This window comes from Bos grunniens, chromosome 15, assembly GCF_055505025.1.
Source record: "Bos grunniens cultivar Pamir isolate PY7600 chromosome 15, Bosgru_T2T1.0, whole genome shotgun sequence".
NCBI classification, from domain to species: Eukaryota; Metazoa; Chordata; class Mammalia; order Artiodactyla; family Bovidae; genus Bos; species Bos grunniens.
Genome location: NC_141179.1, coordinates 66,770,118 through 66,785,313, shown reverse-complemented (window position 1 = coordinate 66,785,313; position 15,196 = coordinate 66,770,118). Strand labels below are relative to the sequence as shown.

At 42.4% G+C, this 15,196-nt stretch overlaps 1 protein-coding gene across 8 annotated transcripts in view; it reads right to left on the bottom strand.

Moving 5' to 3' along the window:
* TRIM44 (tripartite motif containing 44) overlaps positions 1–15,196 on the bottom strand; it is a 111,453-nt gene that overhangs the window by 42,087 nt on the left and 54,170 nt on the right. For 5 of the 8 annotated variants that reach the window (XR_015142256.1, XM_086341142.1, XM_086341145.1 and 2 more), the window contains one exon: positions 13,530–13,549. Coding sequence is in view for 7 of the 8 variants with exons in the window: in XM_086341142.1 (XP_086197268.1) it covers positions 13,530–13,549 (20 nt within the window). In the remaining variant the exon portion in view is untranslated. Of the gene's footprint in view, positions 1–2,234; positions 2,564–3,060; positions 3,146–13,529; positions 13,550–15,196 lie in introns of those variants that run through there. The other 3 variants (XM_086341139.1, XM_086341140.1, XM_086341147.1) reach the window with 2 other exon arrangements.

The following is a 15,196-nucleotide window of genomic DNA, read 5'->3' as shown; positions in this document are numbered from 1 at the left end:
ATTATGTTATTAAGACCAGAAGAACAAAAAACTGATTTATGATAGATAAGCTATTTTTGAAAGGAATCACGGACATCCAAGTCTCATTTTCATGTCAATTAAAAAATTCCCAGTGGCCCGCTTCAGACTTTCTTTTTCCAGGAAGGTGTATCTGTTTCCATTATTTGAACCTCTGATAGCTACCCTCCCATTTGTATTGGACATAAATTAATAATAGCAGAGAAATGGTTCAGAAGACCTAGTTTTTTAAAAATACAACAAGATTTCAACCTAAGAGATGTGGATTCCTACTACAACTGTCTTTCGTCTCTTGTACTCTTTCGAGATGGCGATTCATCAGCAACAGTTCTTAATATCTAGTGGACGATGAGCCACATTCCTCCAGCTGAGGAACACTGGTGCTAAAGGGTATTTATGTGATAGGGGATAAAAGATCCTTATGGTCAAGAAGTTTGGGAATGCTGGGTGAAACAAAGTCAGTCAGTCTTACTATTTATAGGAGTGCTCAAAGCCTTTACTATGCCATGGTACTTGGGGAACTTCAAGAGCTGGGTAAATAAGTGGCATTTGCCAGACTTACTGGACCCTAGAACCCTACTTTAAAAGACTAAGTCAACAACTCAGACAATCAATGTTCAGTCTAATATACTTGGAAGCCCAGGATTGGGGGATTTCCATTTATAACTGCACGTGACAAGCATCTTTTTAGTAAGGTGCTGATTCTTTAAGACTGGGGAGAGTTGAACAGAGAACAGATGTATGGCTCTGAAATGGGGAGGAGAGACCAACTGCTATAAGGTAAGCACCAAGCAAAAAGGGACTGTTTTGGCTTTTGATTTCCATGACAGTTTCAACATCTAGCACTGCCTGGCACATAACAGACATTGGATATAATTTATTTTAATAAATGGTAAGTGGAATGAAACCTACAGAAAAAAAAAAAAGGTTATATAAATTTCAGAATGAGTGACTATGTTGTTTTTCTGTCTTCAATGATTTCCATTTCTATATCTAGACTCCTAGACAGTGCTTAATTTATTTTCTTAGAACAAAAGACTGAGAATTATTCCAACTGCCTTTTGCATCATGACCCTGCAATAATCTAATAAGAAAGGTTACACTGCTTTTTGTAGGTGAACGCACATTAATGAGATCTCCTTGAAGTAATCCTGCTTCCATTATGCAGACAAAATTACATTTTCCAGCAAAATTATTGTGTCAGTCGAGCTCCCAAATTTTGATATTGTTTCATTTGCAAAGGCAACATCAACTTACTAGTTTGTCAAACCTCTGACAAACTGAAGGGAAGCTCATTGTTTTAAGTAGTGATTATCAATCTAAGTCTCTCTTGTATTCTATCTTTTACACATTTGCCTACTAGCCAGAAGGACTGGGCAAGTTTTAGTTCTTGTAATAGGATTTAAGAGAAGAATTAACGGCTTTCTTTAAGATGTGTTTTTAGATTACATACCATTTACATTCTTCAGTCTTTACTTGAGATTTCAGACTATAAGCTCTTTGAGGGCTATGTGGACCATGAATGCTTTGCTGAAAACTATATTTGCACACCAAAGAACAACGCCTGGAACAATGCGCTGTAGGTACTGCATGAACGTCATGTTTCTCCTTTCAGAGACTCACTGTTTTAAAGTAAAATCTTTCTCTCTCCCTTCCCCACATTTTCTCCCTCTCCCCTCCCCCCTGCCAACTCTTTACTTATCTCTCTCTCATGTCATGTATGTGCATTATACACACGAACTCTGGGATACAGGGAGGTCTCGCTATATGCGCTACGGCGTTTTTCCCGTGAAAAATACATAAAGCATGGAAGTTTGGTGAAAATCTATCTTTAGAGGAGTTTTGGACAGTTACTTTGCATTGGGCAATGTCAGCTCCTCATCCAAGCCTTAACCTGCCCTGAGCCACAGAACAAGTCTGGAAGAAATCCTGACTCACACTTAGGTCATCTGATCAGAGCTGATCTGTGACACAGGGCTAATCTGTGAACCATGAGTCTGACAGATCTCAAACCCACGACAGGACATTCTTCAGCACTGCTTATCTAGTAATTTTTATTTTGTAGCTTATCTTTATTCTACTAGAAAAAAAAATATTGTCCTTTTTATTGTAAACTGTTTGTATCTACTTAAGCCTGATTTTACTCTAGATTGGGACCATGACATCCCCACAGAGTACTATAGGTTTTACTTTAAAAACACAAATCAATAGGATAATAGGATTCAGTACATTGCTTTACTAGCTCTGTGACCTTGGGTAAAGCACTGAACATGTGTAAGTCTGATACGAGAATAAGAACAGCACCATTGTCCCAGGCTGCTGTAAGGATTACATGAGACAGATGATCCATGTGGAATGCTTAGCTCACGTTCATTATTGCGGTCTCTGGGGAGTTGACAGATGAATAGCCAGGATGATCAATGACCTTAACAAGTCCATCACCTCTGTAAAAATAAGCTACTCTCCTGGATTCCATCCACGGAAGTAGACGCTCACAGTGGGTACACCTTGTGGGTCTTGTTTTATCTCCAGGCATGAATTCCTCCTGCAGAGTTTAGATAACATTTCTGGATTGCTGCTGGTTGGGTGATGTCATTTAGGGTAGTCATTTATCTGGCCCCCTGCATTTCTTTCTTACAGCCTATATCACTTCCTTTTTCCTTATTTGGTACTTAAAGAGTCTTGATTGGCTGGGGACTCGACCCTTCATTTTCATTTATCAAAAATTCCTAACCAGAAGGGATGAGTGCTGAGTTCCAGGGGCATGCTGGGCTGGGACGTCTGTGCCTGGCCTTTTTATCTGTGCAGCTTGCTGGTAATTGCTAAGTTTTCCCTCCTGAAACAATTATCCCCCCATTTCTCTCCCCACCTCCACCCCACCCCCCAGTTAATTATCAGTTCTGGAATTAAACTGCTTGCCTCTCCTGCCGTTGTCATGGCAACAGTTGGCCTGCACCTGCCACCGGGTGAACAGTGGCTCTTTCAGAAGAGGCGATGGCAGTTGCTGGCTCCACAAAAGCCAGGGAGTAAACTAATGTTTACCTGTCTGGGGAGAGAAGTTTCTGTCCATTCCACCTTAGGCAGTTTCCTGGCAAGTTCCACCTCGACTTCGGCCTCATACAAACTGCTGTTGGCATTCAATAAAGAAAATGAAAACAACATTTTCTGATAAAAATGCCAAATCCCTGTTGGCTTGTCACCATTCCATCCATTAACTTTACTTATTGCCAGCCAAGATGTTGGAAGATACGGATCTTCCATCTCCTGAGAATGAGAGTATGTAGTGTGCAGGTTAAAAGCACAGAATTTTAAGCCTGACAGATTTGGGTTCTAATCCTTTCTAACTGTGTGACCACTGCCTAAGAACTTCTTGTAATATCAATTTCTTCATCTGTAAAAAGGGGATGGGAATAACTAAACTTAACAGAGGTTTTTTTTTTTAAAGCTTTGAAATAATATATGTAGGTCTGACTCCTATTTTAGGTACAACACATAAGCAGGTATCACTATGACAGCTGCTTAGGTGCTAATCCTGAATAGCCCTGAAAGTCAGGGCAAAGTTGGCAGCTAGGTCGGTTTTAACCGGTCCTTGTCTGAGTGGCAGTATCTGCGAAGTAGGATAATACGGTACACTGCCCTACAGCATCTGAACCGATGCATCTAGCAGCCACGGACAGCTGAGAAATGCTTCTTTGCCTACCTTCTCTGTAATTCTGTCAGCTCCTCCCTCTCTGCACTGTTTTTCTCACGCTCAGTCTCACTTTCCTTTAAATAGAATTGATAGAACCAGGGGGGGAAGGAGGCATGTACTCGCCAAGGAAACAAAACACTTTCCTGTTTTACAACCACATTACAACCTACAGGGAACAATTGGTAGTGGTACTAAGAAGTGCGGGAATGAGGCATTTATGTAAGGAAGTCTTTTTCTTTCCTAATACCCCTGCTTCTGGCTAAAGAAGTCTTTTTATTTTTATTTTTTTTTAATGAACCTACCACCACTCACAGTTAGGTCCCAGGCCCAAATAGGACAGGCACAAGAGTACTGTTCCTTGGCAAAGACGTCACCATTTAGGGTGTCCCAGTCTTGGCTCAGCCTTTGGCCACCTTCTTCATGTTCGGAAGCTCCCTCCTTGTAGTTCTAGTTTTAAAGAAACCTGCACGCAGTGACTCCAAAACTTCATACCATCTTGAAAAGAAAAAGCCCCAAACAAAAAACACACCAGCTTCTGCTCCCAGCATCTGGTACAGACACCTGCTGTGGGTTTCTGGGTAAAGAGGTGAATGCAGTTCAGCCATGCAGAGCTTACAGAAAAAGGAAGGCTCCTTGGAAGTTATTGGGGAAAGAGAATTATTCACCTCTTGCCTGCCTCTCACTGAGAGGTAGTAAGAAGATGCTAGAGACCAGCAGGTTTCTCCTAAAATGAAAAAGACACCACCAACGACATCTGGCTGCGGCTGCCAGGGGTGAGGAGGGGGCAGAACCAAGGACATCAAATTTACTTATTCTTAAAATACAGACTGGAGTTTTGTGACTCCGTAACACCTATCACTGGCTTAGTGCCAGTCCAAAATGTTTATGAAGATTAAACAAGGAAGAAGAGAATTAGGCTCCAACCAGACTATTCAGCACTGGATCTAACTCAGGGATACCTGTGACATCAATTTAGGTCTTTGACTAGCTTCTAAGAAACATCTAGAGCCTTAAATCTGTTCGGAAAATGCTGGTGCTTTAGTATTCCTTATCTCCATTAATTTAGAAGGAACCAGGTATCTAGTCTCCAAATTTGGCTTTAAGTTAGAGGAAGGTGGGAGCTGTCAAAACAGGTATAAATAAGATAAAAACAAACAATTTCCTTTTACAACTATATCTCAGTTGCTTTTCTATATAAAGAAGAAACCCAAAAGGAGAATACTTTTAATGCTTCATAAACTACATGTCCTTTCAGTATAGCTTAAGATGTGCAATTTGATGGAAAAACTGAGGCACAAAAAAAGCAAACAATTTACACATAACAACTCATGAGCTATGACTAGAGGAAGAGACCCCTACGATTCAAAAGTCCATCCATTTCTTCTATGAATAGGGAGGGCATTGCTGTACTCAAGAGGCAAAGCCAACAGGAAGTGGTATAAATCATCTGGTGCCTCAAATGGCACACAAGACCCTGGACAAGGGAGACTCAGCCACCCGTTAGTCCCACCTCCTGCCTCAGGCCAGTCATGCAGTTACTCACCCTTTACCACACAGCACAAGAGTTTACATCCCTCTGAGCCTTCAGAAAGGCTGATCTCTGTGCTTGCATGGTCTTCCCACCCTGTCTGTCTAGAAAAGCTAATCCCTACACCCATCCTTCAAAGCCAGCACAAACGCTATTTTTTCTGATTCTCTATTTTGAGTTAGTTGTACCTGATTCTACATCCAACATCTTTATTGTAGAGAATCATTGTACTGTAGTGGTCAAGAGCCCGCAGTCTTAAATCAGAGTACTTGAATTTGAATACTGGCTCTACCACTTTTCAGCTGAGTGACCTTGTTAGTGTACATACAACCTTTCTGCAACTCGGTTTTCTCATTCAGATGAGAAGTGAAGATAATGTATTAACCACTTATTAGGACTGTTGTGAGAAATTAAAAAAAAATGTTTAAAGTACTTTCTGATACATTGGAAAAAGACCCTGATGCTGGGAAAGATCGCAGGCAAAAGGAGAGGGGCAGCAGAGGATGAGACGGTTGGATGGCGTCACTGATGTTACTGTTGCTCAGCTGCTAAGTCGTGTCTGACTCTCTGCAACCCCTTGGATGCAGCGCTGCAGTCAGAGTCCTCTGTCCCCCACTACGTCCCAGAGTTGGCTCAAATTCACGTTCATTTAGTTAGTGATGCCATTCAACCATCTCATCCTCCGTCGTCCCCTTTCTCCTCCAGTCCTCAGTCTTTCCCAGCATCAACAATGTGGTTGGCATTCAATAAATGCTTTTTTATAATATAATTAATATAATATAATATTATAATTACTATATTGCCCTTACATGTGAAATTAAAATAGTTTACTTAGTTCTCTCTTTTGAACCAGACTTTGAGATCTTCAAATACAGAGCCAAAGTCTGTCTTCATCTTCATATTTCTGAGGCCTAGCATGGGGCCTGGCAACAGAGTAGACAATTGAAAATGTTTCTGAACAAACGAATGAAAAAACTCCTCTGCAATTTTACTTGCTAAAGAGATAAGGGAACAGAGCTCCTAAAAGTGACTGTTATTCTGATGAGCTCTGAGGTCAAGCATATAAACAAGGTAAGCCTGCCAAGCATCATAAGTACGCACTGGATGGGAAACCAAAGTTGATTTAGCACAAAACCACACTATGAAAAGTGACATCCAGGTCTCTTCCTCCTGGGCCTTTTTTTCTTAGCATTATGAAGCCAAAAAAAGGCAGGCTGCTCCTAGCTAGCATTCCCACTGTAAAGTAGGTAGAATAAGCTAGAGTCACCTTGGCTGAATTTTCCAGCTGTGAATGGATTCTCTGGTTATTGGCGAATACGCACAAAATAAAATAGAGCTGTGGCTCTCACAGGCAAATATATGAAAATCAATTACTTTAGGAAGAAGGCCTGCTTTTATTAAAGATAGACAGTACAATGCCTTGCATGGCTTCATCCTTCATCCGGGTGAGGAGAGGATGAACAAGTCACATCAGCAGAGGAAAACTAAGTCAGCTCAGGCTCCATAAGAGGGAAATGTGACAGCAAAGACACTCTCTGTGCTGAAGACCAACTTAGATGTTAGAGCCCCACGTGAGGATAAGAGGCAATCCTGACAGTTCCACTCAATGTCCCAAGTATCAGAGCCATTTTCTTTGGCTTCCACCTAGGTCTTCTTAAATGAAGACAATGTAAATACCAAACCACAAATTTACCATCAGAGGATAAAAGATACCTAAGTCTATCACTGACTTAGTGCCCTCTTATCTCTACAAACTAAGTAATTAGGAAGAGAAATGCCAGATCTGAGGACATGCATATAGTTGTTATTTTAGGGCGTGGGGGGAAAGAGTACCTAGTATATAGAACCAAGAAAATTTTTAAAGAAACAAAATTGAGAAATGTAGAGGAAAAAACTGTACCAAATTATAGAATCTATAATCTGCTATAAGCAATTATTTTCATTTCATATTTGATATATGACTGTATTCCTACACACACTATATTCCCAAAAACTGGGGGCAGAGTAGGGCAAAGAAGGGCTAGTATTTACAGGAAAATAAAACCCAGCTACACAGAGACAAAGAGGTTAGATGACTTGCCCACGGTCACTCAGTCTGTCCCCTACCAAGAACAGAAGGTGGGTCTGCTGACTCTCCCTGAGCTCCTGCTTCCTCAGAACTACTGTTTGTCGGATCACAGAATCAGCATGGTCAGATTCACACTGATCTCAGCGGGAGCTCTTTGCCTGAATAAGAGCCAGCTCTGGAGATGAAAAATTCTACAGAAATCCTCAGTATGGCTGTTACCATTTAAAACGCCATTTTCCTTTTAGTTAAAAGAAAAAAAAAATCAGAGAAAATCTCGATAGCAAATGAAAATTTAATATTGATCTTGCTACTTTATCCTCAGAACACACGGGTTTAAGGGTCCTTCCCTCTCTGACTTCCTCCCACTACACAACAGCTTTCAAGGCAGCAGAACCTATTGCCGCCTCCTCTCCTTGAATATATATTACTTCTCAGCAGGCTCCAGCAGGAGTAGAGAAGGAGCCAATCTGTGAGGGAGCAAACACAAGATCTCCCATAATAGCATAGAGAAGACAGAAAATTGCTGCCAAAAGTGTAAATTGCTTTTTTTTCCCCTTTGGCTTGGAAAAAAAAAAAATCACTATGGGCTTTAAAGATACCCTCTTAAAAGGTGATTCCACAGTGGTTAATATCCATGTTCTACATATCAGGACTTCTGTTCCTCCACTCCCTCCAAGAATCCTTGTCATCTGTATAACTGTATCATGAATTTGAAGAGGGACTACTGAGAAGTTAGAGGCAGCTGATTCTGCAAGGTCAAAGGAAGGCTTGGTTGCTTGCTCCCAAGGGAGTCTAAAAGCACTCCTTTTACTGCTGACCCTCAGGGGGCATTGTGTGAGGATGAGACGAAGAAATAGCCCCTTACGGTCACAGAGGCTAAGGAGAGGAAAAGTAGCCTGCAGAACACAGAGGCCGTAACATTTGAACATCAACGCAAGTACGAACTCCCAGGTTAGAGGAATGTGATCAAAGTGATGCTCTGACAAGTGAGTGTGAATCCTCATGCCTTTCATTCAGGGTCACAGAGAGAAATGGGTTGGCCCCTGGGAGATAGTACGCATCATGGCTGAGGGCATGAGCTCTGAAACCAGACTAGATTTAAATCCTAGCTCTGCTTCTACTAGCTGTGTGATCCAGGGCAAGTTAATCTTTCTGAGTGTTCATTTCTTCTCTTTTACAAGTAGGATAGTAGCTCCATCATAAGCTTTACATGAGGATTAAAAGGGAATATATAAAAAACACTTGTGCACAGTAAAACTTTAAAAAATGGTATCTTTGATTATCATTGTTGTTAACTAGTAGGAAAAGTACACAGCAGAATTCAGAACAAGGAACAGACATGGCCAAAAGCACAAATACTTGGCCACCTCAAATCTCACTGGCTGGAAAAGTGAAAAGAGAGAAGAAGGCAGGGAGACTCTAGCGGGAAGGAATGGAGGAAAATATAGATCTATTTCAGACAAATATGCTTCAAAAGGACAGGATATTTCCTTTGTTCTGACCACCATAGAGAGTGGTTGGAATCCATTTCTCCCTGGACTTTTGTGCAGAAAGGGGAAGGGGCTGTGTGGTAAGAATACTAGCAAAGGAGACAGGTGTGAAACTCCGAGCAGACCTGGAACACAGCGTCTCCAGATTCATGTCTCTTCCGTCCCCCATGCGGGGAGACCCACACTTCCGTCTGTCTTCCTTACACATCAAACTCTCATTTAACACCGTCAGCAATACAGAAACCTTTGGAACAAAACTCTGGCTTACTGAGATGGTAAAGTGTATATCATAAAGGTGAGAAATTTCAGATCAAAGGCAATCTGCCCTGAGGTGTTAATTGGAACAAACTGAGCCAAATGGTAGTTCAACGCAAACTGAATGGAACCAGGTAGGAATTTAAAAGGTAAAAGGAAAATTTGACTCTTTCTGCCGTACTGGAACACGCTTTTTTCAAGTGCTCATTTTACCAAATAAGTTCCAGTCCAACAGATCCCTACTGACATCCATGGCAGCTTGGCTTGAGGGAGAAAGCTTGATATCTCGGTTGCTAGTAAAGAAACTATTTGTTGTTGTTATTTAGTTGGTGTCTGACTCTTTTGCGACCCCCCATGGACTGCTGCCTGCCAGGCTCCTCTGTCCTGGAATTCTCCAGGCAAGAATTCTGGAATGGGTTGCCATTTCCTCCTTCAAGGATCTTCCAGACCCAGGGATCACACTCACATCTCCTGCATTGGCAGGTGGATTCTTTACCACTGAGCCACCAGGGAAGCCCAAAGAAACTCTAAACACTTCACCACTATCTTGTCAAAATGACAGGAAGGAATCTGCAATTAAATTCTGAAGCCAGTATCTCATACTGAACAGTATCTCTGAAGGCAGTTAATCTCTTCATAAGGTCCCTTCATAAGGTCAACATGACTCTGGCAAGTGGTCATAAAGACAAGATGAACGTGTCCATCCTAACCAGACACTCACAGAAATGCCATTTCTATATGCAGAACATGTACACTACATCGGCTGAAGGGTTTTCTTTATATTGGTCTTGCTTGAATCCTCTCTCTGGGGAAGAAAATGTCTAGGACTCTGCTTTGTCTGGATTTTAAGGAGCTAGAGCTAGTTTTGAGAGAAGAGGCGGAGTTTTTCTAAACCAAAGGTTTACAGATAATCTGATGAGTTTGTCTAAACCAAAGGTCTGTGTAAAATGGTGAAAAATTGGTCAATAACTAGAGAAGATGTTGATATAGGCTCCCATCATCATGAGCCTGGTCTAACTAGTCTCCCAGGCTCTGAAACACCTCCCATTCATTTCCCTTTCTGCATGCAGACGAGCATGCAGACGAGACTTCCAAAATGCAAATCTACTCAGGTTTAATTCATGTTTTAAATTATTTAATGCCCTCCCATTTCAAGAGGCCTGTGAGGGCCCTCGTGAGCTGGACTCTGCTTTCTTTCCTCCACTCTTCTCTTGTCTAGAGCTATTCCCCGAGTTGCTCCCGTCCCTGGAACAGCCCTGTCTCTGCCTCTCCTCTGACTGCCTCCTCATCCTTCAGACCTCCATTTACACAAAATCTTTTCTGGCTCAGTTCAGTTCAGTTAAGTCGCTCAGTCATGTCTGACTCTCTGCCATCCCATGAATTGCAGCACACCAGGCCTCCCTGTCCATCACCAACTCCCTGAGTTCACCCAAACTCATGTCCATCGAGTTGGTGATGCCATCCAGCCATCTCATCCTCTGTCGTCCCCTTCTCCTCCTGCCCCCAATCCCTCCCAGCATCAGAGTCTTTTCCAATGAGTCAACTCTTCGCATGAGGTGGCCAAAGTACGGGAGTTTCGGCCTCAACATCAGTCCCTCCAATGAACACCCAGGACTGGTCTCCTTTAGGATGGACTGGTTGGATCTCCTTGCAGTCCAAGGGACTCTCAAGAGTCTTCTCTAACACCACAGTTCAAAAGCATCAATTCTTTGGCGCTCACCTTTCTTCACAGTCCAACTCTCACATCCATACCTGACCACTGGAAAAACCATAGCCTTGACTAGACGGACCTTTGTTGGCAAAGTAATGTCTCTGCTTTTGAATATGCTATCTAGGTTAGTCATAACTTTCCTTCCAGGGAGTAAGCGTCTTTTAATTTCATGGGCTACAATCAGCATCTGCAGTGATTTTGGAGCCCCCCAAATAAAGTCTGACACTGTTTCCACTGTTTCCCCATCTATTTCCCATGAAGTGATGGGACCAGATGCCATGATCTTCATTTTCTGAATGTTGAGCTTTAAGCCAACTTTTTCCCTCTCCTCTTTCACTTTCATCAAGAGGCTTTTGAGTTCCTCTTCACTTTCTGCCATAAAGGTGGTGTCATCTGCATATCTGAGGTGATTGATATTTCTCCCGGCAATCTTGATTCCAGCTTGTGCTTCTTCCAGTCCAGCGTTTCTCATGAGGTACTCTGCATATAAGTTAAATAAGCAGGGTGACAATATACAGCCTTGATGTACTCCTTTTCCTATTTGGAACCAGTCTATTGTTCCATGTCCAGTTCTAACTGTTGCTTCCTGATCTGCATACAGATTTCTCAAGAGGCAGGTCAGGTGGTCTGCTATTCCCATCTCTTCCAGAATTTTCCACAGTTTATTGTGATACACACAGTCATAGGCTTTGGCATTGTCAATAAAGCAGAAATAGATGTTTTTCTGGAACTCTCTTGCTTTTTCGATGATCCAGTGGATGTTGGCAATTTGATCTCTGGTTCCTCTGCCTTTTCTAAAACCAGCTTGAACATCTGGAAGTTCACGGTTCACATATTGCTGAAGCCTGGCTTGGAAAATTTTGAGCATTACTTTACTAGCGTGTGAGACGAGTGCAATTGTGGCCAGTTTGAGCATTCTTTGGCATTGCCTTTCTTTGGGATTGGAATGAATACTGACCTTTTCCAGTCCTGTGGCCACTGCTGAGTTTTCCAAATTTGCTGGCATATTGAGTGCAGCACTTCCACAGCGTCGTCTTTCAGGATTTGAAATAGCTCAACTGGAATTCCATCACTTCCACTAGCTTTGTTCGTAGTGATGCTTTCTAAGGCCCACCTGACTTCACATTCCAGGATGTCTGACTCTAGGTGAGTGATCACACCATCGTGATTATCTTGGTCGTGAAGATCTTTTTTGTATAGTGAGCCGCCCTTTATTCTCCAAGACTGTCTCAGGAGCCCTTCCTAAAGCAGCCTAAACTTCACTTAATCATAGCACTTCCTCCAGACTATAAGTGCCCAGTCATGTGCTTGTCTCTCCTACTAGACTCAGGACGCACAAGGCCAGGGACCATGTCTGTCTTAGTTTTCACATATGCTCAGTGTATAGCACAGTGCCTGACACACAGTAGGGTCATGAGAAAAAGAGAGTGGGAGAGAGGGCGAGAGGAAGGAAGGAAAGAAATGAACCGCAATATAAAGGGAGCCTGTTCCTGAGGATGGCTGGAGGATTGGCCTGAAGGGACCCCCTGAAGCTCTCTGGGCTTAGAGTGGGGGCTCCACTGGCCACAGAGGACAAGGAACGAGATTGAGGCTGAGAACTACAATCCCAAGGAAGGAAGCAGCAGGGAATACAGATGTGGGATAACATTTGGCACTAAGACAGGGGCTCAGGATGGGTGGAGGGAGAAAGGAAAAAGAAGGAATTGTATTTGTAAATAAGAACAAAGAAGGACCAAATCCTGGCTCCAGAAGCTCATTTAGCTTCCTTCAATGAGAGGCTTGCATTAGATGAGTGACTTTCAAACTGAATTCTCAGGAACCCTAGGTTTGTGCACCAGCCCCTCAGGGTCTACTGTAAGGAATAGAGAAGTTTCACGAGTAGATGTGGCCCCAACTTTAACCAGACAAAAAATGCTTTGTATACACTCTACCCAAGGCCCATCTGAAAAAAAAGCTGTTTCTACTAAAACTAAAGTTTGAATAGCAGTGGCCTGGATGATCTTTCTGACAACTCCCAGCCTTAACCGTCCTGGATCCTATGTGACTGAGGGGGCCATCTGGACATTGCATTTTACTTTGTACAAATGCCCCTTGATTGTGTTCACAGCAGAGGTAGAGCATTGCCTAGAGCCTCTGCTCACTGCTGAGCAGAAAGAAGCAAAGGTAAGTAAACTAAAGTCCAGGTTCACTGAGAGGCAGAGGCAATGAAAAAATGCACTTTTAAATCTCATGTGGTGAAACAACAGCACAAAGAAGCATTTTTTTCTTCCTAAACAAAGTGTTGTACACCTATGACCTTGGGTTCACTGTATTGGTGTCTTGAGTCAGACACAAGGCTGTTATGGGTCAGAAATAAAGAATATTGGATCCAGAGTCCATTAAAAAAAAAAAAAGGCAATCCAATTCCAATCAAGAAAGAACAATGCAAAAGTTTATCTATTCAGTCCACCTGATACCTAATTACCATTTAAATATAGTACCTACTGGTCTTAACAAGGTATTCGGAATGTGCTACAGAATAAAGCAGAGTTACTATCATTGTATACTTTAAAGCTTATCTTTATCTGAAGGTTACAGACAGGAAATAGCATAGATGGGGAGGGAGATGGGAATCTTACAAAATAAGATCTTCAAAGCCCCTGGCTTAAGATGGAGATCCCTTATCTGTGCTGTTCCTTGGCTGGTCATATTTCACGGGCCTTCAAAGGCCACAAATGTCACTCTACTTCAATTCTGAGAACACACAAACCACAGTAATGTGATCTTACCCGGGTTCTTCCTCGTCGCCCTGAAAGAAACAGAAAGAAACAACATAAGAAATCAGGATCAGTAGAGACTGATGGAGATTTTTTTGTTTTCCCTCTTCTCTCCCAATCTGAAAGCAAAGCTTATACATTTATTGCAACAGAGACAAGCTAGTCGACATCTAAGTGCTAAGACATGGGCTAATATAATCCTATGTTCAAACTGCCCAGCAGAGATGAACTAATAATTTGCCCTTGCAAGCAGAGAAGTGAATGCACAGACCTAGGAGGCCTAACTAATAGCCTTGCCTTTTATTTGTATGGCTGGCAGTATTTAGTTTTGAGCAAACTGAGAGCCCAAAATAGCAGCAGGTCTCAGGCAAAAGCTGACCAGCTCCAAAAGAATCAAGCTGTTCCCCTCAAAGGCACACTTCAGCCTCAGCCTGGCATCCTTTCCCTCCAAACATGAACACAGAAGCTCTAATAGGGAGCACACTATGTGCTCAAGGCTCTAAACCGGGGCTCGGGAAACTGGAATTCTAGTCCAAGCTCCGTTATTTATTAGCTGTGAGCCCTTGGGCAAGCCAGCTAATTACTCAGGACCTTGATCTTCTTTGTAAAAGGACAGTTCTGGCATTTGATGAGCCACACCATTCTCCAGCCAAACAATGACATTTCTCTACTTCTCATCCACTCTTTACAAAAGCAATGTGTGATGGTGATTTTTCCAGGTACTGTATTCTGTGAGCCTAACTTTATTAGTGATCACAGCAGATTTCTTTGAGCCTCTTTTTGTGACCAAACAAGATTTTTCAAATGACACTCAAGCCTTCTCCAAGGGACCTCATTTATCCTTCTGGTGACAGAGTATCTTTGATGTCCTCCTCTTTAGTCATACAGTCAATAGAGACTGTATCTCTTGGTTGGAGATAACTCCCCAGGAACTTTTTTGATTAATGGATAGATTGACTGATTGATCTTATAGGTATAAAGGAGAATGAGCTCTGGAGTCAGACACTTGGTCCAAATCTTCACTCCATTACTTGCTTGCTGTCCTACCCTGGTCAAATTATTTTGCCTTTCTTAACTTCAATTTTCTAATTAGTAACATAGGGGTAAAAATTGTCTTTATAATATAGGGTAAGCATGAAATTAAATGAAATAATGTGTACAAATGTCAAACACAGTGCCTAACACACAGAATGCATGTAATAAAGGTTATTATCAACATCACTAAGGATTCAGTGTGATTCATTAGGAAGCTCGTACCTCAGGGCACTGAAGAAAACAGACAAAAAACCCATCCTGATCGATCCTTCTAGGAGCTCCCATTCCGGAGCAGGGGAACTAGATAGAAAGTGAACTACGCCTAAATGTCTTACGGGTGCTACCAAAGACATACACGGAATGCTCGGAGAGTCAGAAGAGAAGTGATAAACACAGCCTCTCCCGGAGAAGGGGGAGAAGGCTCCACGGAGAACGTGGCATTTATACCGCCCCTTGGGGAATAAGAAGGACTTTCCCAGGTTGAGAACAGAAGATAAACAGGGAGGGCACTGGAATAGCAAGAGCAAAGCCACCGCGGTTTATAAAATGCAGGTTTAAGGAACTTTGAGTTCTGTGAAACTAGAGAACGGGGCTGTGTATGTGCGAGTCTTGGGCAGGAGACGCGGGGGTGGCAGTGGTGTGGG